The sequence below is a fragment of the Apteryx rowi genome, unplaced genomic scaffold, assembly GCF_003343035.1.
Source record: "Apteryx rowi isolate R43461 unplaced genomic scaffold, aptRow1 scaffold_262, whole genome shotgun sequence".
Classification (NCBI taxonomy): Eukaryota; Metazoa; Chordata; class Aves; order Apterygiformes; family Apterygidae; genus Apteryx; species Apteryx rowi.
In genome coordinates, this window is record NW_020448997.1 from 350,454 (window position 1) to 374,225 (window position 23,772).

The following is a 23,772-nucleotide window of genomic DNA, read 5'->3' on the forward strand; positions in this document are numbered from 1 at the left end:
ACCTGGACGCGATCCTGTGCAACGTGCTCTAGGTGACCCTGCTTGAGCAGGGGGGGTTGGACTAGATGATCTCCAGAGGTCCCTTCCAACCTCAACCATTCTGTGATTCTGTGATTCTGTGATTAGAATGGAAGTTGTGGTTATCTGGGACATTTGTATGAATCCCGCAACACCATGAACTACTTTTTCTAGTCAAGATAAGTTCTCTGAGATACAAGATATTTTTTAGCTCTATAGGAGTATTTTTAGATCGGGATACTGTACAATAAACATAACAGCAGATTTGAACATGGAATTGAACATTTACAATGTTTTGAATGTAATCTTAATCTTTTTAATTTCAAGATACTCTCTACCTAAAAGTAAGATCTAATTTTATATATATAAGAAAGTTATAATTCTAGTAATAATTATTTTGCATGTTTATGCTTGAATAAATTACTAAGAACTCATGTAATTCAAGAATCGTATTCTTTCTCAAGAATTCTGTCTTGTGTTCTGTTTTTTTCCTTTTGCTTTGTACTTCTCCTCTATTTCTCATTTCACCAAAATTTTCATAACCATTAGAAGGAACATTAATTGATGGAGCCAGAAGGCACATATGGTCTAATCTTATCATTCATATAAGTTGTAGGAACAAAAGAGAATTTGTGGCCTGCAGGTTTCAGTGTTGCATGTGTGAAATGCTCCTGTGGATAATATGGTAGCCAGCTCTCATAAGAAGGGATGGAGAACAGGTACTTTTGAAAGGGCAATGGTCCACTTTCATTACAGTCCCAAATCTACATTCAGTTGGAGAGAGGTAGATCAAAGATTTTTTCAAACCCACTGATTTTCTTACCTGCATAATAGCTTTCCCAAACTAATTTGGACTACTAGCTGCTGAGTTCATACATCATGCTGAAAAACACTTCTAAAGACAACCTATTATTCCAGGTTAGGGAAAAAGCTCTCAGTGTTTAATTTTAAACTAACTGATTATACATCGTATTTAAAAATTATTACAAAATTAAAAATATTAATATTCAGAAGTTTGTATCATATCTTTACTTTTCTTTCATCAATGGCATTAATATTTACTAAAAATGTAAACAGTCAAAAGAGATATATCAGAATATTCTGATATAGTAAATATATCTGAAAATATCAGTAGTATAGAAAATATCAGCAAAGTATTTAACATCTTAGCATTTCTGTCATACACAGCTTGAGTTCCTTTAAAAAATGAGCTACTTTACATTTACCTTTCTCAGTATGATGAACAGTATATTAATAATCTGATCCACAAGAGGGCACCAGACAAGAATATGGCAGCCCAGTTCAGCTGAAAAACAAAATGGACATTAATTTATTTGGTAAAAAACATTGCAAAATAGCTTCTGTAAATGCTTCAGAAAGCTGAGAAAAGTCAACTGTGCTGAATAACTTAAAATTTTTTCCATAAAATGCATACTTATATACAATATGTGAGTTTTGATGAAAATGCATGTGTATTTACCCATATAAACACATTTTCCAGTCCATAGAATATAGGGAGGTAAAGTTCCATGCAATTAATTTTTAAAAGTAATGCCTATGCATAAGGCATTACCTAGTTGTTTACATCCATGAATGGAAGATTAAGAAACTATGCAATTTACCATTTATTATCAGTTATGTATCAGTTATGAAGATAGTACAATAGAAATGAATCATGGTGGTAAAATGGTTTCAAAAAGAAATATGCTGAGTGGAAAATTGAGACGCAAAAGCCTCGATTGTTCCCTGTTTTAAGCCTTGTGTACTTTTTTATCCTGTGCAATAACCAGAAATACAGAATACTGTAATGAATTAATGTAAATGGAGAATTTTTATTCAGTAGCATTTTGCCATTCATAATTCAGTAATTTTGAACTAATTTTGTACAGGTATAAATGCAATGTGCTCATACTTCACAGTGATCTTGAAGAGTTAATATAGCCAGCAGAACACTATTCAAGGAACTGCTGCGGCATTTTCAGGCTAAAACTACATAGCAGGAACTGATAGCAAGAGTTTATACTCCTCCTGATATGACTGTTCAAAGATACTTCATAAATCTTCATACAATATTTGCTTTCTCTTCTCCGTTTCAAGGCCCTTCCCAGCTCTGCTTTCCTGTTATTATCTACTTGTCTTTTTGTATCACAGTCCTATGATCGTTCGCCTCAACAGCCCATTTGTCTGTTTTTCCCCATGTTTGCATTCCCACAAATTTTCCCCAAACAATCTACAATCTACTGTTCTCTTTTCCTATTAATCCTTCCTCTGAAATTACTCTTAAACTGTTCTATGTAATAATAAGAGGAGAATTAGTTGGTTATACTTAAGGCGTTTCTTGTTGCCAGCAATGAATACATGTATTTTACAGATTTGTACAAATGAGCAAGCAGTTTAAACCCTCTTGTTTCAGAGAACAGGCAGTCTCAAAAGGAATTAGAATAGATCTTAAAGACTATGGGCTTGACCTAGTATAGCAAGTCAACTCTTCCTGCACTGTATGTGCCTTATACACAAACAAAAGATGTAAGTCAGGGACCCCTTCATATATGCATAACTATGTTTGGGAACAAAGTTCAAGTGCTTGCACAATTAGATTTCAAAGTAATATATGGTTGGAAGAAATGAGTTGGAGGCAATTTCAAAAGGCTGCTGGTATGAATTCTCAGATTCCTATGCAGACCATAGCAATATTTTAAAGATTTTGGAGCAGAGAAGTAACTGTCCTTTTTCCTCTGGCTCTGACCAAAAGCTCCAGCAGTGCAGTCTGTTCTGTTATTTGATCCTTCAAAAATCAGCAGCTAGGATTCTGTCTGATCTTGGATGATTGAGAGGTCTGCCTCAAGTCAAGAATCACATCATGGGAAGAGTATCAACAATTACTGCGACAGTCTGAGGTAGTTACAATGAGGAGATATTTATGTCGACAGGGAAGGAAAAGTAAGTGGCTGTTACTATAAATAGCGTTAAGTGGCTGTACAAAAAATATTAAGTCTAAAGAACCAATGTGCAAAATGGTGACAGTCAAAGAAATTCAGGCTGTGACTGGAAGTCAACAGTGGCTCTTCCTACTCCAAGCCATGGCTTTTGAGGAAGACTGTATTACAAAGAAGAAAAAACTGTGAGTTATCATAAAATGAAACTGAAATGTTGGTATCCACAGAAGGCAAAGACTGAGGCAGTAGGAAAGGTTAACTTCTTCCCTTGCAGCACCAGGAGCTATTCTTCTGATACCTGGAGATGTCTTAGGTGACATCTTCTCTTACAGTTGCTTCACTCACTTCATAAATAATGCATTGGCAACTCCTTTTATCAAGTTTATTTCTTAGCAATGACTCAGTTTTGATCAGAAATTACAAGCTGGCGAAGGACAAGCAATTCAAAAAAGCTGTTTAAAAATACTATGACAAACCACTTTCCCCCTTTTTTTTCTCTGCAAGATAAAAAGTATTGATTGTGAACTGTAACCTTTTGGAAATGAGTTCAGTTCTCAGGATGAAAAGGATGGACTACATTAATATAAGTTATGTCAGCAGATAGACAGAAAGGCATTTTAATGAACACGGATTATTCCTTAAAACACTGGGAAAAATGAGCTTATAAAAAGAAATGAGCTTACAAAAATAAATTAAGAGAAACTTTCCTCATACAACATCTGACTATCCTTTTACATTGCCTGGCCTCTCACATTCAAGTTGCTGTCGGTAATGTAGGCTACACCACCATTGCTTTAACGGTGAGTTTTCTTAACACTGGAAACAGCATCATCTCTCTGTCAGACTATAATATCCTGTGAGTGTTTCTCTCTCGTTTTCATTTTTACTGGTCCTTACGTGTGGTGGAATTCAGATTGCTCATCGGATTTGGCTTTTAGTAACTTCTTGAACATTCAACAACTCTGATGAAAGCTGTTGTGCATTACCTAGAAACAATCCTGCAGCGAAGTCAGCAAAAAGTACTCACATTTACTGACAAACCAGTTAGTTTGTAATACGGATTACTAGAAACAACGGACGAGCCGATAAGGGCTATACTTCAAATTTTCCTTGTGAACGAGGCACAGCTCACTCCAGGCCCGCGGAAGTCACGCCGGCGTTGGCGGTGRAGGACGGTGAATCAGTAGATTTCGACAGCCCGGGCCGTTTGTTCCCAAAGCTGCGATACGGGGCCCCGGCAGGGTCAGCTTTCGTTTGCAAGTCCGTGAACGGCAGGCGAGAAAACGGCTGTGCTCAGGGGGCCCCGGAGGGCTGGGAGCAGTGCGGGCTTGCGGCAGCGACGCGTCCCGAAGCTGCCGCGGAGGATCTGTGTTTGAGACTTTTTAAATTCTTTTCTCTCCCCAAGCGCACCGGGGACCGGTCCTCACCTTACGGCACGCCAGGCCTCTGGAGCTCCTGCGCCAGCCAGACCGCCGCAGCCGAGCGCACTGAGGGCGGACGGAGCAACAGCTTCTCCCGGCGCTCCCCCTCGAGAGGCGCCAGGCGAGGCTGGGCACCCTGGGGCCCCTCGCTCGGCCCGGCCCGGCCCGGCCCGGCGGGTGGGAGGGAGGACAGCGGGGGCGCGGTGAGAGGAGCGGCTGGAAACAGCCCCGCAGCGGCCTAGGCCTGCGCTTCCCCCGCCGCCCGCCAGGAGCCGTTAGCAGGCGGCAGGCGGGGGGGGGGCGCCAACGGCCGGACCGCGGCCTCGAGCCCTCCGCGGGCCGCGTTGCCGTAGCAACGGCAGCGCCGCGGGACGGGGACAGTTCCGCTCCGGCCGCTCGGCCCCGCCTCCCGGCATGTGACCCGCCCCGCCCCGCCGCGCTGGCGCGCGCACGCCGCTTCCGGGAGGGGCCGGGGGCGCCGCGGCGGCAAGTTTCGCGGGGCGGCGGCGGCGGCGGCATGGCCGGGAACGGCCTCAGCTACAGCGAGCAGGGCGGGGAGGCGGCGCCGGAGCTGGCGCAGGAGGCGGCGCCCACCACGGCGCCCTCCGCGCCCGCGGCCTTCGGGCTCTTCAGCAGCGACACCAAGAAGTAAGGGGGCGGGCCGGGCCGGGCCGGCGGCGGCGCGGGGGAGGGGGCCGGGGCGGTGGCGGCGGCGGCGGCGGCCCGGGAGGTGCCGTCCCTCGGGGGCGGCGGGGACCGGCCCGGGCGCCGTGGGCAGGCGGGGAGGAGGCTTGAGGGGGTGCGGGACTGGCGTGACCGTGCCCTCAGGCGCCGGGGAGCGGCGGCGCCGCGCGGGGCCCTTGCGCGGCTGCTGCGCGGGGCGGCGCCGCGAGGTGCGTGGCGATAAAGCAGCGCCCCCGGGGCCCGGTTTTTTAGCCCTCCGTCACTTCGTGGAAAAGTTCAGTTGCTGATGTTTTAGGTGCTCACAGTGGAATGAAGAATAATCTCAAAGTTGTTATATTAAAAAAAAAAAAGCTGCCTATAGTTTTTCATCTCTTTTGGTGACTAACTGCGCTGACGTTCGTTTCCTTTTGCCCTCAAATCGGCCTTTTACAAAGGTGCTAAGAAGCGTACGTGGAAGTTGTAGCTGGAAAGGCTGATCGCAGTTAGGTGGCCAGCTTAAAGTGGGAGGGTGTTGCTAGTTTAGTGCGTTGATCTGAAATCAAAATGAGGAAATGAAAAAAACAGTGTAAATGACAGGGCCAGAGAGCCTGGAACTCCTTAGCGGGAAACTGAATTGGAGAGACAAAAAATGTGGAAGGATCAAGAGGTTTACTAAGCCAGAAGGGTATCCTACAACAATTTGGAAATCTTTTCTTACAGCAACTGATGAGAAGAACCATAAACTAAGGTCTTGTTTACATTAGAAAATCAATCATTTGTTCTTCAGTTTGATTGCTCTGCGCAAAGAGAGCATCTGTGCTTAGAAACCTCGACTGGTGTGGTTGTTTTTACGCCACCAAAGTAACGTCACAACAAGGTGCGACTGCTGTCATTTTGATGCTTAGTGCTGTGAGATAGTAGCTGATTGGCCTCCTCAGTTTGCCAAAAGAGTCACATTTCTGTTTCCCTGCTATTACACTACATCCTTTGCTTTTTCTTTCTCTTCCAGTTAAAATTTTTGCTGATCTGACATCCTCTCCTGACTTGTGCTTTATAGCTGATCTATGCTGTTTGCACCCTTCTTCTCTTGTCCCCTCCTATGGAAACAACTTTCTGCCTTTTTTTTTTTTTTTTCCAAACTCTGCTCTGCTTCTGCTTTTCCACAGAGGGAAGTACCCCAATCATGGCCATAATTCTATAAGTAATTTGTTTCATTCTAAATTTCAGACTTTTTTGCAGGTTAAATATTTCAATCTACATTTTTCTGGATGGAGGAGCAAAAGTGAGTGATTTTTTTACCTGAAACTGTCCAGTGGTCTGGGTGAATAAAACTCTGGTCTCCTGAGGCTTTTTGTACACATGTACATGTATGATCGTCTTTGAACATGGAAAAAACAGAGTAGCTGAGAAGACTGTGATATGTGTGTGTGCCTTATTAATCACCCCTCCAGGCTTGCCCTTCAAATTGGGGGAGAGAAGTTCTTGTAAAGCAAGGGCTTGAGAGGGAAGCAGGCTTTGATCTGCCTGGTCTTTGCAGCTGCCAAACAAAGATTTTTTTGAAATAGGAAATTATCCCTGATTTAAATCTGTGTAGGTAAGCTCTTAATATGGATTGGAGAGTTGAAGAATGAACATTATGCAGAAAAGATTATGAAATTGTTAGGGTGTGACAAAGCTGGTGTTCTGCCCCTGGACTGCAGGTGGGGATTATTAGAAAAGAAGGGAGAGAGATTACTGTATTGTACTCTGTCTGGAAAATGTGGAAGTCATTTATCAAGCATACGTACACCATATATTCAACACTGGTAATGACCCAAAATCTCCTTATTGAGAAACAAGCAAAACTTCCTTTCCTTAGAGCTGAAATAAGTCTTCTAAAATTGGTGGCTATAGTCCAGATTAAGGACACCATAACTTCGGATGTCTTGGTTTTGTGTTCTTTAAACTGGGCAAATCTGGTCCCTCCCTACTTGGCATACAGAAGAGCGCAAGTTATTTCTGTATCATGTGTTTTAAAATACGAGGTTGTGGGGAGATTTCACTGGTGAATATAAAATACTGGTGAAATAAAATTACCATTATGACTTTTCAGAGTTCTGTTTGCTGATCTCTTTTTGATTGTCACTCAACACTGCTATATTTGATTTTGGATATGTTTATGTCCCATATCACTGTGGTGTTTGAGTGCTTTGCAAGCTTCTTTGTTGCTGGGAAGAGAATTTCTCCTTAGGCCTACTGATGAGAGAAGTAGTAGTTTTGTTTTTTTCTCTCAGTGAAGTGGAGGAGCACAAGGTAAATATATGGCCCAGAATATTACTGGAATAGCTGTTGGACGAGAGACCTTCACTTGCTTCTTGAAAGTTAGTCTGAACAATATCACATGGTTAAAATATAACTGCTAAGGAATTATTCTAAACATTAAAAAAAAAAAAAAAAAAAACCCAACCTCTTTTCTTTATGTTGTCTGTCTTTTGTTTGTCATGAAGTGGAAGTAAGCCAATGCCAATGCTTCTGGAGATCCAACAATAATTTGTTGGGATAGACTGTCTTCAGTCTTGTAACACTTATTACATAGAACAGTCTCTGGCAAGTTGCGCAAAGAGGCACAAATGAGTTTCAGTAGACTTAAGTCTGATGAAGTCTAAAGTTGACTTAATATAAACTATTTCTCTTAACTGTTTTGTTTTTATCATTTCAGTAGAAATACTCAGCTGAAGTTCTTATCCTCTAAAAGGTCAAGAAGAGCATCCCTTGGTGTCAAAAGCCCATGTGTTTTATCCAGCTTGCTCAAGCTTCTCTTTTTGCCTTAAGCAATTCTGTGATTCATTCATTAATTTTCAATTAAAAATAGAATCTTCAGGTCAGCTAATGAACATAACACTTTCTTGACATGTTAGTATTGTGGTTTGCTTGAGACATATGAAATGTGAATTTTGAAATACTTCAGGGCCTTGGAAATTATCTGTCATGCTGGCATCTAGAATCTGAGTAAGTGGGAAGGTTTGGTTGTTAAATAGAGGTGAAATGATCATAGGAATAAATAGTTGTTATCCTGGTACAAACAAGTGTAAATGGATTGCCTGCATCATGTGTAAATAGCATGTTTCTCATTAATTACATATTGCATGCACCCAATGTAGTGAAAAAAATTGAGATTGTTAAAATAAAACTTTGATCCTGCCTCAGTCAGGAAACTCTGTAAATGTTCAGGACAAAATAAGTGAGGAATGACTTAGGATTTTTTTTAAACGCTGTTCTTATATCAATTAACGGTAAGTATAACACATACATAAGGAACTGTTTTCTGACTGTTTTTTGCTGAACTCTGTTGTGAAAGCTTTCACTCAAAGATATATGAGTTTGGGGATAGCTTTTCCTGCGGGTACTGAATCTTGACAAAAGAGAATATAACTTACCTGTTCAGTACCTACTGCTTTCAACAAACCCATTGGTTAGTTGGATCATTTCAAATACATCAGAAATGGATCTGCTAGTCAGAGGGCGCAAACTTTGTCTTCCTGCTTATTCTTTCAATAATTGAGTAGTTAAGAGGTTTTGTGTAGCTGAGATAAATCAGTCTGGATTTAGAACCTTTTTCTGTGGAGCAGGCCACATTGCATGGCTGGAAATGCCTCTGTTCTCTGCCTGTACCCCCCCCCCCAATCACATGAGCTGTCGCATACAGTATTCTTTATAAAACCTGCATAAATTCCTAGGTAATCTGACACTTGTCTATAAACTGGTTACGTCCCAAGCATAGATCAGCGTCTAGGTCCTCTAGATACACACTCACTTAACCCACCCATTTGAAGGAGAAGAGAAAGGATCAGTTTGAGACACCAGAGTAATGGAAATAGTACATTGTTGCCCATAACATGAGTTTTCAGGAGAAAATTGGCAAGAGCTGAGGGTCATGTAAATTGTGTAGACAAGCTGAATCCAGCCTGTAGACCATAAATTGTTTCTCCCTGGTCTAGATTGATGGAATCAATAAAGAAAGAACTGCCTAGATGGAAGACTGTCAAAATCATTTGTGTAGTGTAGAGAGATCCTGTTTGATGCAAACCTTCTATTAGTTAATAGGACACTTTTATGGTTGCAGTGTGTACCGTTGATCTATGTAGAGCTAAAAGTCTAACTAGTTTCCAGCATTTAAGACGAACTAGAAGAGATAATTAGTAACCCAGAATCAATGTGCAATTGCTTATGTCAGGATGCAGCTTTTACTGCCTACTATTAATTGTAGTTGGACAGAGGATCTTCATCTATATTTATTTATTACTTTTTTAGCTGTATGTAATAAAGTTTGGTTCTTAGAAACAATATGCATTCAGCAGTAGAACTAGTTGTTGCTCAATCTAAACCAAATGTAAAAACTTACAAGTGAACCCCATGAAGAACATCAGTAGATGCTGATAAGTATAGTATTGAAGCAGATGGCAAAATCTACAACAAACATTTTCAGCTTTACTGATTTGCATCTTTAAACTAGATCCCTGCCAAGCAAAATACATTTGTAATTTATTAAGATTTTTTTTTTCCTGTGGATTTGGCTTATGCATTCTGTTGAGCTATTCATCAGAAAACTTGGCTGGGCTGCAAACCTTTTTTTTTTTTTTCTCTTTTTTTTTCTTTTTTTTCCCCCTGAGATTTGCAAGCCTGTTTTGCAGAGAGCTGATCTAAGGTGGTGATTTCATTAAGATACTCATTCCCCAATACTCTGCTCAGAAGCCTTTTTTTCCCAAATTCATCAGAGCTAAAAACTTGCTTCCAACAGCTGCCAGAGATGTTCATGGAGTCTTAAATTAATCTAGTTTTGCCTTGGCATATCCTGTTCAACCAGTCATGGAAAGCTTGTATAGACAGTCATTTATGAAAGTCTTGGAGGAGAGTCCAGCCCTAATATTCGAACTTGATGCATATACTAGTTTATTGGCAAGTCTGCCTTCTTTCCCATCTGTTGTAATGGCACTATGCCCACTAATAGGGTAATAAGCCAGTTTCAGCTGGATGTACAAGCTAGTAAAGATGAATGGTTTGGATGAACTGATGACTCTGCAAGATAAAATCTGAACCCTGTAGTAGGTACCATGATAGTAACTAAATGTAATATATGAACATGAGTACGGTATTGCAGAGCACACCTTCAGCAGAAATTGGTCAGATTTGATGGCCAGTGTCACAATGAATGTGTTTTTTGCCACAAACTTGGCATGTATGAGGATCTAAGCAATGAGCTGTTGATTTGCTCTGATTCTCTATAATGCCACCATTAAAATTTTTTTGAGGCTTTCTTCTCAGAAAGGAAATCATTATAGAATAAGGTCTTCTCTGTAGTTTCTGTATGTTTATTATGTTGTCACATGTTTGCTTTAGACACTTGTTATAGTCTATATCATAAATGGCCCTAAAATGCCATTCAGTAACATTGTTGCAACATAAGGTTGAAATTTAAAAAAGTAGGTACCTGTTCTTAGTTCTGCTTTCCTGAAGACTATCCTTATCTAATTCCTTCCCCTTCCCCTCCCCCCCGCCCTCGGCCATAGGTTGTTTTCTTACTTTGAGGCAAAACTGGAATTCTTTTGGCATCTTACTGGAAGATGAACAGTGGTACATTGGAGTACTCTTAAATAGTGTTTCTGAGGTGTTGTGGGCATATATCCATAAATACACTAACACCTTTGCAGATTCCGGCAGTGCTACTACCACCTTTTTGGTGGTATCTTTAAAGGAAGACTTTTTTTTTTCCCCTCACTATTTTCAGAAATTGATAGAGATACAGGAGAGTGAGAAGCAGTGAATAATCTCCTTTCACATCTTTCAAATGCTGCTGAGTGACCTACAAACATCTGCAAATTCTGATCACTGGCCTTCCCAAGGCAGGCCATAAGCTGATGTAACCACTTAAGTGGCAGCACCCCATATGCCACTTCAGCAGGCTTCAGGAAACCAGTCTCTGCCACCAAGGATTTTTCTCTTCTTGCAGAAGCTTCTCTGAAGCCTCAGAGGTGTGGGCATTATCAGAAAAGGTCGTATCCAGTGGAATTCATCCTTTCAAATAACCTTTCTTGTCACTAAGTGAAGTAGTGTCTTTAACAATTATACTGGCAATAGTTAATCTTAGATTAAACCGCCATCCTCTCTAGATCTTTCAAACTACTTGATGGCAATTGGCGTTGTGGTCTGGTCAGAGCTTCTGAAATGTAGGTTGTTAACATATCTGCATTGATGTTGATGGCAGCAGCAACTTCCAGATGTTCATGTACTGGATTCTCAAGCTTAGTTCAGGTGCTACAGTATGACAGCCTTGAGCTAGAGAGATGCTTTATTCAGTTTTAATTGTACACTCTTCTGTATGTTTGCTTACTCAGTAGGATGAGACTGTGCCTAAACCTCTAGATGGCAAGTGCTTTGAGCATGCTGTGGCAAAGCAATCATTAATGAGTTACATTGCCTGCTGGTTGGACTATATCCTGTCTTGTTCTTCTCTGTGTCTCTCTGCCTTACATCATACTGTAGTTAACCTGTTTTTCCTCATATCTCTGCTGTATACCCTTTAAAATTACTAAGTTTCCTTTTTGGGTAATATGTTTGTTTTTCAAATTGAAACAGGTGTGGCTGAAAGAGAAATATCTGTTTTCTCTTCTTGTAACTTCTCTTTAAACCACAATACAGCTACACTGAAATCCACACAGCTTGGGCCTCCTTTGAAATAATAGTTGAATTCTGTCTTGGTGTTGTGAATTGGCAATGAATATAAATAATATTATAATGTGAGAGGAAGGCAATACTGAATAGCGCCACAAGATGTCGTGCAAGCAGTTTGTGGTATAGAATGAAGCGCTCACAATGAAACAGGATTCTGTAATTTCCTGCTAGAGGAAGAGCCCAAATCTAGAGTAAAATGACCTCAAGTTGCAGCATGTACTCACTGCCATTTTAGCTTTCATGTTATGTGGCTCTGAAATCAATTTACAGTTCCTTTTTAAGTGTTAAATTTGTTTAGAGTTTAGGCAATTGCTTGAGCTAGAAGAAACCAATTTATTTTAAGGATTTTGCAGCACCCATAAACTGTTAAACCTGATTTTCTTTTCTGAACCTTTTTCTGGGGGAGCCTTTCTTAGGACTTCATTGCTCTACAAGTGCAAAGACCAGTTAAGCTGCTCTGTTAGTGCGGATTCTCTTCTTTGAACCTGGTAACATTCATGATATTTTGCACTTCATGTTGGAACATTTTGCTGAATGTTTCCCTATACTGCACAGAAAAAATCTCTGGGTATGCTGTGATTGAAAGCATGTAATCCAGACTGAAGCTTCCTGAAGGCTTTGAAATGCAGGAACAATGCAGTTGATATGTTGTAACTAAAAGCATGCAAGAGATTGAGAACTTCAGAAGTGCATTATTAAAACTCTTTTAAATGGGATGTTTGTTACTTCTGTTCTAGTTCTGTAACAGATGGTTTCATGATGTCAGAATTAATGAAGCTTGTTTCCTCCCCTGCAGTGGATTTACGTTCAATATGTCCTGTATCTTATTCATGCAGTAACCCAGTGCTCCCTGTATGCGAAGAGCCTCTGTTTCACTGCCAGTTTTTGATTTCTTTTAAAATTCCTTTCCCTCATGCCAAGGTGATTAAAACAGGTCCCAGGTTTTGGGGGCATACATACAGAATGGGGAAACATAGTATTCTTATTTTCTAGCAGCAAAAGGCTGATAAATTTCAAGGAGTAAAGCTTTTGTAGCTAAAGAATCATTGATTGCTTGCTGGGCTTCAGTTGCAGTTTTGACATTATGAAACTTAGACTTCCGCTTTTTACAAAGAATGCATCAGGATTTGTAGATCACTTCAGTAGCTGGATGCACTTGAAATGTAGCAAATATTGTCAATTTATGCTTTTATATTATGGTATTACTAAAAGAGAATAGGAGGTATAATAAATGTGTATCTTACCAGGGTGGAGTAAGCATTCTGTTATCAATAACAGTTGTTCAGAATACCGTAGGTGCAGTGGCAAATGAATTGCCACGGGTTATGGGCTGGTGTTTTTGCGTGGATTAAATGATCATTGCACTTGAAGTTTTAGGATTGTTCCTAGAGAAGAAGATGGAACTGAGAGAGAGGCTTATCACTAGCATAGTTGGATTAAACTTCAGTGACATACATTTATGCCTGGCCTATTTGATTTTGTAGAGGAGGGTAGTGTTACTCAAGGAGTCTGAAATCCTGGTTTTATTCTAGGCAAGATGCCAATTTTTGTGACTGTGTGCGCACTAATACGAATACAGCGTTCTTAGAATTTGTGAGTGGTCAGGTGGATGATTTTTGGGAAGTCATTTCATCTCTTCTTACACTTGCAGAAAACAAGCTCAGAGAAACAATGTATTTACTCTTTGTAAAATTTTTTGCACCTACCATAGTTGGGAACATTACTGCCTTGCTTAATGTAACTCAATATTATCCGTTAACTATCAGATTAGGCTTCTTTAAGCCTAGTTTTGCTACTGAAGCAATAGAGCTCATATTTCAGTGATCTCTAATGTGCGCCTAATTTCCTAGGCTAAAACTACTCTCAAAGTTTGAGGGGGAAAAATTATTGATGCAGCTGGATGGTTGCTTGCACTTTCCTGAGCTGCTGGCAGGTGGACATAAATGATAAAGACATTTGTTTAACTTTGTGTACTGAAGAACTGTCGCTTCAGATTAACTAATGAATATAGAGACATGAACAACACTGTGAGATTTGTATTTATACATTCTATTTTAAAGGGTTTTGCTTAAGGAAATAAAATTTCCTTAAATCTTCTTAATGCTCAGAATATGAAAATATTGCTGTACTGTACAATAAGCTATATTGTGAAAGGCTGAAAAGTATTTGCCTTTACCATTGTTAGCTGAGACTGCTAAGCATTGTTTTTGGAGGGAAATGACCTTTGAGATCTGCATAGAGTATTTGTTTCTAGAAGTGAATCAGCAAGGGAGTGGGTCTCCTGTTACATGAGAAGTTTTGGGTTTTTTTGTTGGGTAGACCTCAGTCTTGGCAGGCAAGCTTGGCTGACTGCGTTTTAAAATTTTTTTTATTATTATTATTTTAATATTGTACTTAATGGAACAAAATTCTAGAATGCTGGGTAAAATAAATGAGGTTTCTTGCACTATTAAATCTGTTCTTAAAGGGGGGAGGTTTGATGTTACACTGAAACCATATCTGAGTGTAGAAGAAAAAGGGCTTGCCGCTGATCCATATGCATATGTGGAGCAATATTTTACTCTGTAAGTATCTAATGCTTGCTAATCCTAGATTGTAATTTAGATTAGAAAAGTAAGAAATTTAAAAAATTACAACAGTTGAAGAGGAAATTAATTTCCAAATTAATATATCAAGAACTTCTGGTTTCTTAAGGTTTTTTTAAAAATATATTATTTTCCCCTGCTGCTTTGATCTTAGAAAAGCAAGGCTGGCTGTAAGCAAATCTTAATCTCTTAATTTCTCCAGTTTGTATCTTCTCTGTTACAATTAAAACTATTCTGAAATGTTAATACATGGTAAAATATTTTCTATAAGTAGTTAGAAGTACATTTCATCCTTAAATACTTTTTCTTCTTTATCTTGTCTGGGAATGTCTTTGTGTCTTAAATGCAACTTTGTCCCCCCCCCCCCTTTTTTTTTTCTTCACTAGTAACTTATCCTGTGACTGCCTGCTTTTGTCATTTCCAACTGCTGGGAGCTAGTTTTCAGCAGAATGTTTGGTTGTTAGTGTCTGTAGGTGTGAACTTGAATTTTATGCTGTGTAACTTCATCCATTTTTGTTACTCAGTCCTGTAGGTCAAAACTTTATTTCCAAATTTTCTATTTTGTGATTTGCAAATTTTGTTGACATATTCTCTTTTTTCATTTTATGCCTAGTATTTTCATTAGTAAATATAGTCCCTAGCTTGATTCTTAAGCAGCTTCTCTGTAGTCTAGTGTTATCCATTCAATGTATCTTTTTTTTATTTGTTTAGTCAAATCTTTATCCATTTAAAATTTTTCTATTAATCCTTAATTTCTCTGTGAAGTGGAAGAGATACCATATGTTGTTCTGAAATCAGAAATAGTTGACCAGCTGATCTTGTTTAGAAAACTAACTTTTAAAAAATAGTTGCTTGGTTGGTTGTGCCAAGGAACTGAAGCATCCTCCTACCAATCACATGATGAACTAGGTCATCACAATTTAATAATATTATTCTGTACTTTACCTTTTGCTGCTATCTCCATCTCAATTTCTGCATGAGGAGGTAAAATGGTATTAAGAAACTGGAAGCAGGAACGTAGGAGTGGAAGCAACTTTCTAGATCAAGTCCAGTCTTCTGCTGTGTCTTCAGCAACTGCGTTGCATAGGGGATAGAAGATGATGCATAAAATCATGGCTTTAGCGCTGGTTGTCTTTAACAAATCTGTTATCTTGGGATGGTATTACAGGAACAGAGTATGCAAGACATTACCACTTGCATTTGCTAGCTAAAGGACAAGTATAGACATATTAGACTGGCTTCAACAGTATGAAAACTTCAGAACAAATTTGGATGGGAAGTATAATTTAAAGGACAGAAGTAAAGGCAAGAAAAAAAAAAAGAAAAAGGAAAAAAAAGTAACAATACAAGATAGACCAGATAGTTCTTTGAGCATTTCCTGGAATAATCGAAGAAGTGGAATGCTTCCACTTCCTAAAAATAAATAAATAAATATATATATAGTATTTAAATATTATGTTGTTAAGACTCATAACAGGCCATCTCTGTTAAGATGTTCACGTATTTCATAAAACACTTATTTTTGAAAAAGTGCTTAGATTTCACTTGGAAGTTACATGTAACTCTCTGCTTTCTGAAGTTTTGCATGTTTTTCATTTGGCTTATTAGGAAAAAAATGTTCCTTTTTCCTCTGGTTATAACTCTGTTTTTGTGGATGTGTTCTAAAGTGTGTGGACAATATGCATCCCCTGTGGGGGGGGAAAAATATAGAAGCAGCAGTGGGCCTAAAAGTAGAAGAAACAAATTTAACCTACTTCAGAGAAAAGGATTCCTTAACTCACAGTTATGGAATGTAATGAAATACTAATTCTTGCCTATTAGAGCAACTATCCCTTTTAAGTAGGAAAAAAGGCTATCTAATGCTTTATGAAGGAATGGATGTCAGAATTTTGTCTCTTCAAAATTAATTTTTTTTTGGGGGGGTAAACCTTCTTCCTCCCCCCCCCATCTCAAATTGTTAGTACAGATAAATTAGAATATTTTTAAAATTTTGTATTCACTTCTGAAGTTCTTGCTCTGGATTTCCATGTTGTCTTTCAACATTTGAGAGTTCCCAGGGTTTGTAAACTTGGAATGTTTTTCAAGTTCTTTGGAACTTTGCGGATATCTTTTTGTGGGTCACTGTGCAGTTTGCATTTTTAGTATACTTAAAAAAATACAGAATTTTATAAAAGGCAGTTTCTTCAAAATCTCTTTTGTAGGTTTTTAGAGCCTACAAATGCAGTTTACCTCCATGAATAGATTGTTATCTCTTTGCTGTCTAAAAAGCCAAGCAAGTTTAGACTTTGGGTTAGAGATTGCTAATGAGAAGCTGTACCTGTGAAAGACATCATTGCCAAGTTAATATTTTCATGTCAGAATGCTGCTTCATCTCTAAAAAGTATTTAGACATTAGATGTGTGTAACCATGTGGCTACCTTACTCTTCTGGGCTGTAGAATAGCTGTACTACAGACCTGAGGTTTTTCATTCTGAAGGCAGTGAATAGAAATCTACAAACCAGAAGGACTGATGGAGAGAGATAATACAGTGTGATCTTGATTACTGTTGAAATTCAGACCATACTGAAACCTGCTATCAGGCTTTTCAATGATTTATGTAAGTTGATATTATATTCTAACGCAAAAATGTCAACCTCAGGCTATTACATCTGGCACTCTTTGAAAAAAGATGAATGAATGATCAGTTCAAATTGAACTGTTCTGTTGCATCAAGACTTCAACCTTCCAGCCAGGGATTCAGCTCATAGTGGATTAGAGTTGCAAGCGCTTGCATTATTGTTGGAATCTGATAGATTCTGTTACTAAATACCTCATTATTCTACGCCAGAAAGTTAACAAAATTTAAAAATGGGCAAGAAGGAGCAGTGCTTCATTTAAGTTGTTGAAATGATTTGAGAATATAAAAACGGTATTATGTTTTTTTATTATATTTTTTCTAATTGACACTTTTCTATATTCCTACCATAGAAATGAAGACCTAAAGCAAATGTTGGAAAGCAGTAAAGATTCTGCAAAGCTGGATGCTATGAAAAGGATTGTTGGGGTATGTGATTTTTCTTCTCCCTTGGATGTGAATACTGTTTTTACTTTCACACATCCTGTGCTAAGTCAGCATTTGAATGTCTAAATGGTATTTAAAAGCTACTGTGAAGTACTTGATTTGAATTTTTATGTCAAAATTTATATTTAAAAGTATATAATTGCACGTATTTTGATGATAGTTGTGTAACAATGCCAATATGCCTATAAACTGTTTTCAGTAGGGAGGCAATAAAGTCAATATGTTAAATAAGAAATGGTTCATACAGAAGCTTCAGTTGTCATCTTAGTTCAGCAGTTGGGAAGCTACAGAAACTTGGTGGAATAAAATGACAAATTGCATTTAATATGCTTTTACTGTTTTTGATTATATAAGGAATTTTTTTATTTAAAATGAGCATGTTTAAGTATTGGCTTGACAAAGCATTTTGAGTGAGCTGTGTACATGAAGTGGTGATTAAACAATCTTTGAAACTGATATGTGTTGAAGTCTGCAGGCTGAATATTATGAAGAGGATTAAGCCCCTTTATTTCTTCTTATAAGTATTAATAGTGCTGCAGAAAGCACTTCAGTGTCCATTTAACTTGTTCTTCTGGGACTTCTGTAATTGCTTTCTCTCGTTGTTCCTTTGGTCTTCTGTGTTTTTATTTTGTTTGTGTTTAAAAGTGACTCAGTCCTCTCTGAGAATATACTTAAGTGAGTGGGTACAGGTGACCGGATTTTGACCTGTGCTTGGAAACTCTTGCAGCTGAGGGGGGAAAACTTTTATATCTTTATATGTATGTGCATATATATGTATGTGTATATATGTATGTATTTATACACACACACTATATATGTGTGTGTGTTTATCAATTAGGGAATTAAAGACTGTTAAATCAGGTCAGCTTCAAACTTTAAAGCAAAGCTTTACTAGATCGATCTTCATTAACAATGTACTTTGCTAATGGTTAGTTCTTGCTCATTATTAAACTTTGCTGCTACATATTCAATGAAGTTAATTCTTAACAATCATATTTTAAATTACTTGTGAATAATTATTGCATGGAACTGGTGATGCACAGTTAGCACTGATGGTCCTTGAGGGTCCTAGGTGGCGGGTGATCAGGCTTGAGAGCCCTTGGGTAAGGAAAGCCAGAAGTGAACTGAGCATCTTCTTTCTCCTGCTCCCCCATTCCCAGCTCAAGATTATGTCCTTTTATAAGATGTTTGCGGTTCTAGGCAGTTCCCAGCCCTAGGTCTCTCCTCCTATGCTAGCGCAATGCAATGGTGGGGGTGGGTGGATTTACTTTTGCAGGCCACAGCAGGCACCTTCTGTTGCTTGGATCTTTTTTTTTTTTGCTTAGCTGCTGTTTCTTAAAGCAAAAGCAGCCTTTTTCCAGCTCTTAAAGTTGACCACTATTTGACTCTCAGTGAGTTTATAGTTCTGGGGCCTCTGCTTTGTCCGTTCCATATTATCAATGTATTTGCTGTTATCCCATACTTAGTCTGTGCATCATGACAAGAGGCACTTGGTATCAAGCTCTGGTTCACCTAACAAGTTGACAGCAAGCTTTACAGGCCAGGACTGTGACTTTGCACATTAGCATAAGGCCTGTAGCAATGGTGATGTTGTTCTTGCTGGGCCACTGAGCATAAAGATGCTTGTTATTTATCGGTTATGCTATATTAGTGTGCTTATGGTTGAGTTCAAAATAAGCTAATATTAATCAAATCCTGCTTAGTATGCTTCTGCTTTTCTGGGGGAGCAACAGGCCTCAGCTCAGGCTACACAATGAATCATTCTGTTTTCTTTTCTGAGCTGCAGACCCCATCAACTCATCACTTGAAATGCTGGGAGTCAAATGGTCTTTGTTTCTCTGTTTGCAGAACATAGATGTGTATCGATAATCCCCAAGTGGGTGACACAGTGGTTTCTGTGTGAAGCTTGTCTGAACATGTTATGGGGAAAGCTTTTCCTGAAAAGTGAACTTATATTCACTGATCAAACTCTAGCAGGGCTTGAGATGCTTTAATGTCCTTTCTGAAAAATGTCTCTAATCCTGACATCTGCAGAGTGGCCACCTGGACCTCCAGTCATACTTTTATCAAACACCATGTTAATACAAAGGCTTCCAGAAATTATGTAGTTGTTACAGTGGTTTAAGGCTCGCTCTCCCATGTGAAAATGTTTGAGATCCTCTTCAGACAACCTAAGTGCATGGCTGAGGAAAGAGAGTGGCTGATTCACAGCACTCACAGTGTAAATATGCATGTGGACTATCACTTAAGGTGATGAAAAGATGGTAGTGTATTATTTTATTTGTTGTAGAATGTAGGTGGAAATGTGCATATATATATATATTTATTTATTTATTTTCCTCCCTCTGGGACTCCAGAGAAAAGGGAACACATCTAGTGTTATGTGAAGCTGAGGAATAATGTATGCACTGGCTTTATAATTATACATGAATCCTGAGGGTAGGTGGATGCATGTATTGCTGACACTCTTGCAAAGGTTTTAATTCTCTGGGCTTGAGTTCCTGGGGGAACATCCAGTGTGAATGTCTGTATGAATAACACCTTGACAGAGCGTAATTACTGTTCTGCATCATTCTTTCCCCTTTAATCTGAATCAGTTCTGCCAAATGTTGTATGTTACTAAAGGAAGCAGGTTTGGCAGATAGGTAGTGGAAGGGGGGATGATGACAAAAGATCTGTAGAGCATCTAGAAAGAGGTCAAGCTGAGCAAGTTCTCATGGATGGGATGTGTTTTCCAGAGGAAAAAAGGCTTCCTTTAGCCTTGTAATTAGAGGAAAAGGGAACTCCAGTGTCAGAGTATTGTTTAACATGCCTCACCCACATATTCATTCACCCTACTTTTATATATGGAAAAAGCTGTCCAAACCAGTAGTTTTCTTACTCTTTTAGTAGACTTCAAGAGGTTGAACCTTTGTTCCTCCATATAGGTGCAGGGAAAAGTACCAGGAGAACACTTTTTATAGCTCTTGTGCTGCTTCTTCCCCTTTTAAGCTGGGTTGCAAACTCTCTGCTGGAGAGAAGGAAATTCATTGCAAACAAACAAACATATCCTGCAGGCAATGACTGTTAAGCATATAATTTACAACATAATTTCAAATATAGGAGTAGTTTCCTGTTGATCTTTTAACTTCCTGTTTTGTATGAAGCTGTGTAAGGCTACTAAGTGTATTTGACTATATGCATGAAGACAGTGTCCGATATTTCTATTCAAGACCTGCTGCTGACATTACAACAATCGAGGTACTCTTGTTAGCATGTGAAACCTGACCTTTCTGCCCTTCTAAATTTCTCATCTGGGAAAAATCTCAGCAGAATTTTTCTCCTTCAGAATTTCAAGGCTCAGATTTATGAAACAAATTCATGTGCCTAAGATCCCGCAGCAAAATTCTTGTCTATCTGTGTCTGTCTCTCATTCAAAAAGGGGGGGGGGGGGACGAAAAGTTTAGTGCACCCTGTCATAAGCACAGCCCACATGTCCTATATTTTCTATGGACAGAATGGCACGCAGACTTGTGGGCAGATGTAGTGTTTCTTGCAGAATGAAAGTTCCTGCTTGTGCAGGAGCTTTAGTTATATAAGACTTACCACAGCTGGAGAATGTCTAGGCACAGCAGCAAAATTGACACGATAGACCTTAGTCTTGGAAAGGACCATTATGTTCTTCCAGGTTAATAATCCATGGTCTAAAAAGGATTTATGCTAATCATTATGACTTAATGAGTCAAAATACACCCTTGTAAGAGACCCTAAATACATATTTACATGGTACACTGGAGTTATTATGGTTGGTCAGTTAAATAATGCAAGTAATGCGTAGATTTTCCTGATAGGGTGTAACACTGTGATTGTAATTTAAAGTTAAAGAATCATCCTCATTTTTGAATAACTTCTATTACATCAAGATGTGGTGATAACATGCTCTTCTATGCTACTTTTCTTCAGTGCATCTTGTTACTAAGTTCTGCTTGATTCTGGTCATTCTGAAACTGGCATTTCTTATAAAGACCCCAGTCCTGATAGCAGTAGTTTCTTTTAGATTCTTAATTAAAAATCCCAGAAACCCATACAATACCATTTATTCTTAGTTTGTGTCACTTCCTGTACTTAAATACAGCTGCTAAAAAATAAAATTTAAGTTATTAATTCTGTTAAAATGAAATGTTATGTTGGATAGCTAGTCTTAAAGTCTTTCAGAAGGTTCAGTGATAGTTTGAATTTCAACTCCTCCTTATTATTTTTTTTAGCTTCTCTTTTTCTAACCTCCTAACATGCAATTTGTCAAACATTGCCTAGTTTCATGTTTTCTTTTCTTGCCTTTGCTGCATGAAATCCAAGTTCCTTATGCCCTCACTATGTTTTACCAATGAGATGTATATTCATAACTTGTATCTCTTGTACAGGCATGCCTTGTTTTATTGCGCTTCACAGATATTGCAGTTTTTTTAGAAATTGAAGGTTTGTGGCAACCCTGTGTCGAGCAAGTCTATCGGTGCCATTTTTCCAACAGCATGTGCTCACTTCGTGTCTCTGTGTCATATTTTGGTAATTCTTGCAATATTTCAAACTTTTATTATTATATCAGTTATGGTGATCTGTGATCAGTGATCTTTGATGTTACTACTGTAATTGTTCCGGGGCGTCATGAACCTTGCCCATATAAGATGGCGAACTTAATCGATAAATGTTGTGTGTGTTCTGACTGCTCCACTGACCGGCCGTTCCCCCATCTCTCTCCCTCTCCTTGGGCCTCCCTATTCCCTGAGACACAGCAGTATTGAAATTAGGGCAATTAATAACCCTACAATGGCCTCTAAGTGTTCAAGGGAAAGGAAGAGTCGCACGTCTCTCACTTGAGATCAAAAGCTAGAAATGATGAAGCGCAGTGCAGAAGGCATGCCGAAAGCCAAGACAGACTGAAAGCTGGGCCTCTTGCGCCAAACAGCCAAGTTGTGAATGCAAAGGAAAAGTTCTTGAAGAAAATTCAAAGTGCTACTGCAGTGAACACAAATGATAAGAAAGCGAAACGGCCTTCTTGCTGATATGGAGAAAGTTTCAGTGGTCTGGATAGAAGATAAAACCAGCCACAACATTCCCTTAAGCCAAAGCCTAATCCAGAGCAAGGTCCTAACTCTCTTCAATTCTATGAAGGCTGAGAGAGGTGAGGAAGCTGCAGAAGAAAAGTTTGAAGCTAGCAGAGGTTGGTTCATGAGGTTTAAGGAAAGAAGCCGTCTCCATACCACAAAAGTGCAAGGTGAAGCAGCAAGTGCTGATGTAGAAGCTGCAGCAAATTATCCAGAAGATCTAAGAGAATTGATGAAGGTAGCTACACTAAACAACAGATTTCTAATGTGAATGAAACAGCCTGATAGTGGAAGAAGATGCCATCTAGGACTTTCATAGCTAGAGAGGAGAAGTCAATGCCTGGCTTGAAAGGACAGGCTGACTCTCTTGTTAGGGGCTAATGCAGCTGGTGACTTTAAGTTGAAGCCAATGCTCATTTACCATTCTGAAAATCCTAGGGCCCTTAAGAATTATGCTAAATCTACTCTGCCTGTGCTCTATAAATGGAACAACCAAGCCTGGATGACAGCACATCTGCTTACAACATGGTTTACTGAGTATTTTAGGCCCACTGTTGAGACCTACTGCTCAGAAAAACAGATTCCTTTCAAAATATTACTGCTCATTGACAATGCACCTGGTCACCCAAGAGCTCTGATGGACATATACAAGGAGATTAATGTTGTTTTTGTGCCTGCTAACACAACATCCATTCTGCAGCCCATGGATCAAGGAGTCATTTTGACTTTCAAGTCTTATTATTTAAGAAATACATTTCATAAGGCTATAGCTGCCATAGATAGTGATTCCCCTGATGGATCTGGGCAAAGTAAATTGAAAACCTTCTGGAAAGGATTCACCATTCTAGATGCCATTAAGAACACTTGCAATTCATGGGAGAAGATGAGGAGGTCAAAATATCAACATTACCAGGAGTTTGGAAGAAGTCGATTCCAACCCTCATGGATGACTTTGAAGAGTTCAAGACTTCAGTGGAGGAGGTAACTGCAGATGTGGTGGAAATAGCAAGAGAACTAGAATTAGAAGTGGAGCCTAAAGATGTGACTGAATTGTTGCAATCTCATGATAAAACTTTAATGGATGAGGAGTTGCTTCTTATGGATGAGCAAAGAAAGTGGTTTCTTGAGATGGAATCTACTCCTGGTGAAGATGCTGAGAACATTGTTGAAATGACAACAAAGGATTTAGAATATGACATAAACTGAGTTGATAAAGCAGCGACAGGGTTTGAGAGGGTTGACTCCAGTTTTGAAGGAGGTTCTGTTGTGGGTAAAATGCTGTCAAACAGCATTGCGTG

General features: G+C 39.1%; 1 protein-coding gene and 1 long non-coding RNA gene across 14 annotated transcripts in view; one reads left to right on the forward strand and one right to left on the reverse strand.

Moving 5' to 3' along the window:
* The window catches only part of LOC112967056, a 24,059-nt gene extending 19,299 nt beyond the window's left edge, over positions 1-4,760 (reverse strand). For 4 of the 5 annotated variants that reach the window (XR_003253834.1, XR_003253833.1, XR_003253832.1 and 1 more), the window contains exons 1-2: positions 3,982-4,760; positions 1,245-1,324 (exon numbers count right to left, since the gene is read on the reverse strand). This is a non-coding gene — a long non-coding RNA (uncharacterized LOC112967056). The remainder of the gene's footprint in view (positions 1-1,244; positions 1,325-3,981) is intronic. The other variant, XR_003253835.1, reaches the window with a different exon arrangement.
* Positions 4,761-4,853: 93 nt separating this feature from the next.
* AP3B1 (adaptor related protein complex 3 subunit beta 1) overlaps positions 4,854-23,772 on the forward strand; it is a 158,961-nt gene continuing 140,042 nt past the window's right edge. For 8 of the 9 annotated variants that reach the window (XM_026067742.1, XM_026067743.1, XM_026067746.1 and 5 more), the window contains exons 1-2: positions 4,854-5,023; positions 17,300-17,375. In XM_026067742.1, coding sequence (XP_025923527.1) covers positions 4,893-5,023; positions 17,300-17,375 — 207 coding nt within the window. In that variant the 5' untranslated portion in view covers positions 4,854-4,892. Of the gene's footprint in view, positions 5,024-6,301; positions 6,321-17,299; positions 17,376-23,772 lie in introns of those variants that run through there. The other variant, XM_026067745.1, reaches the window with a different exon arrangement.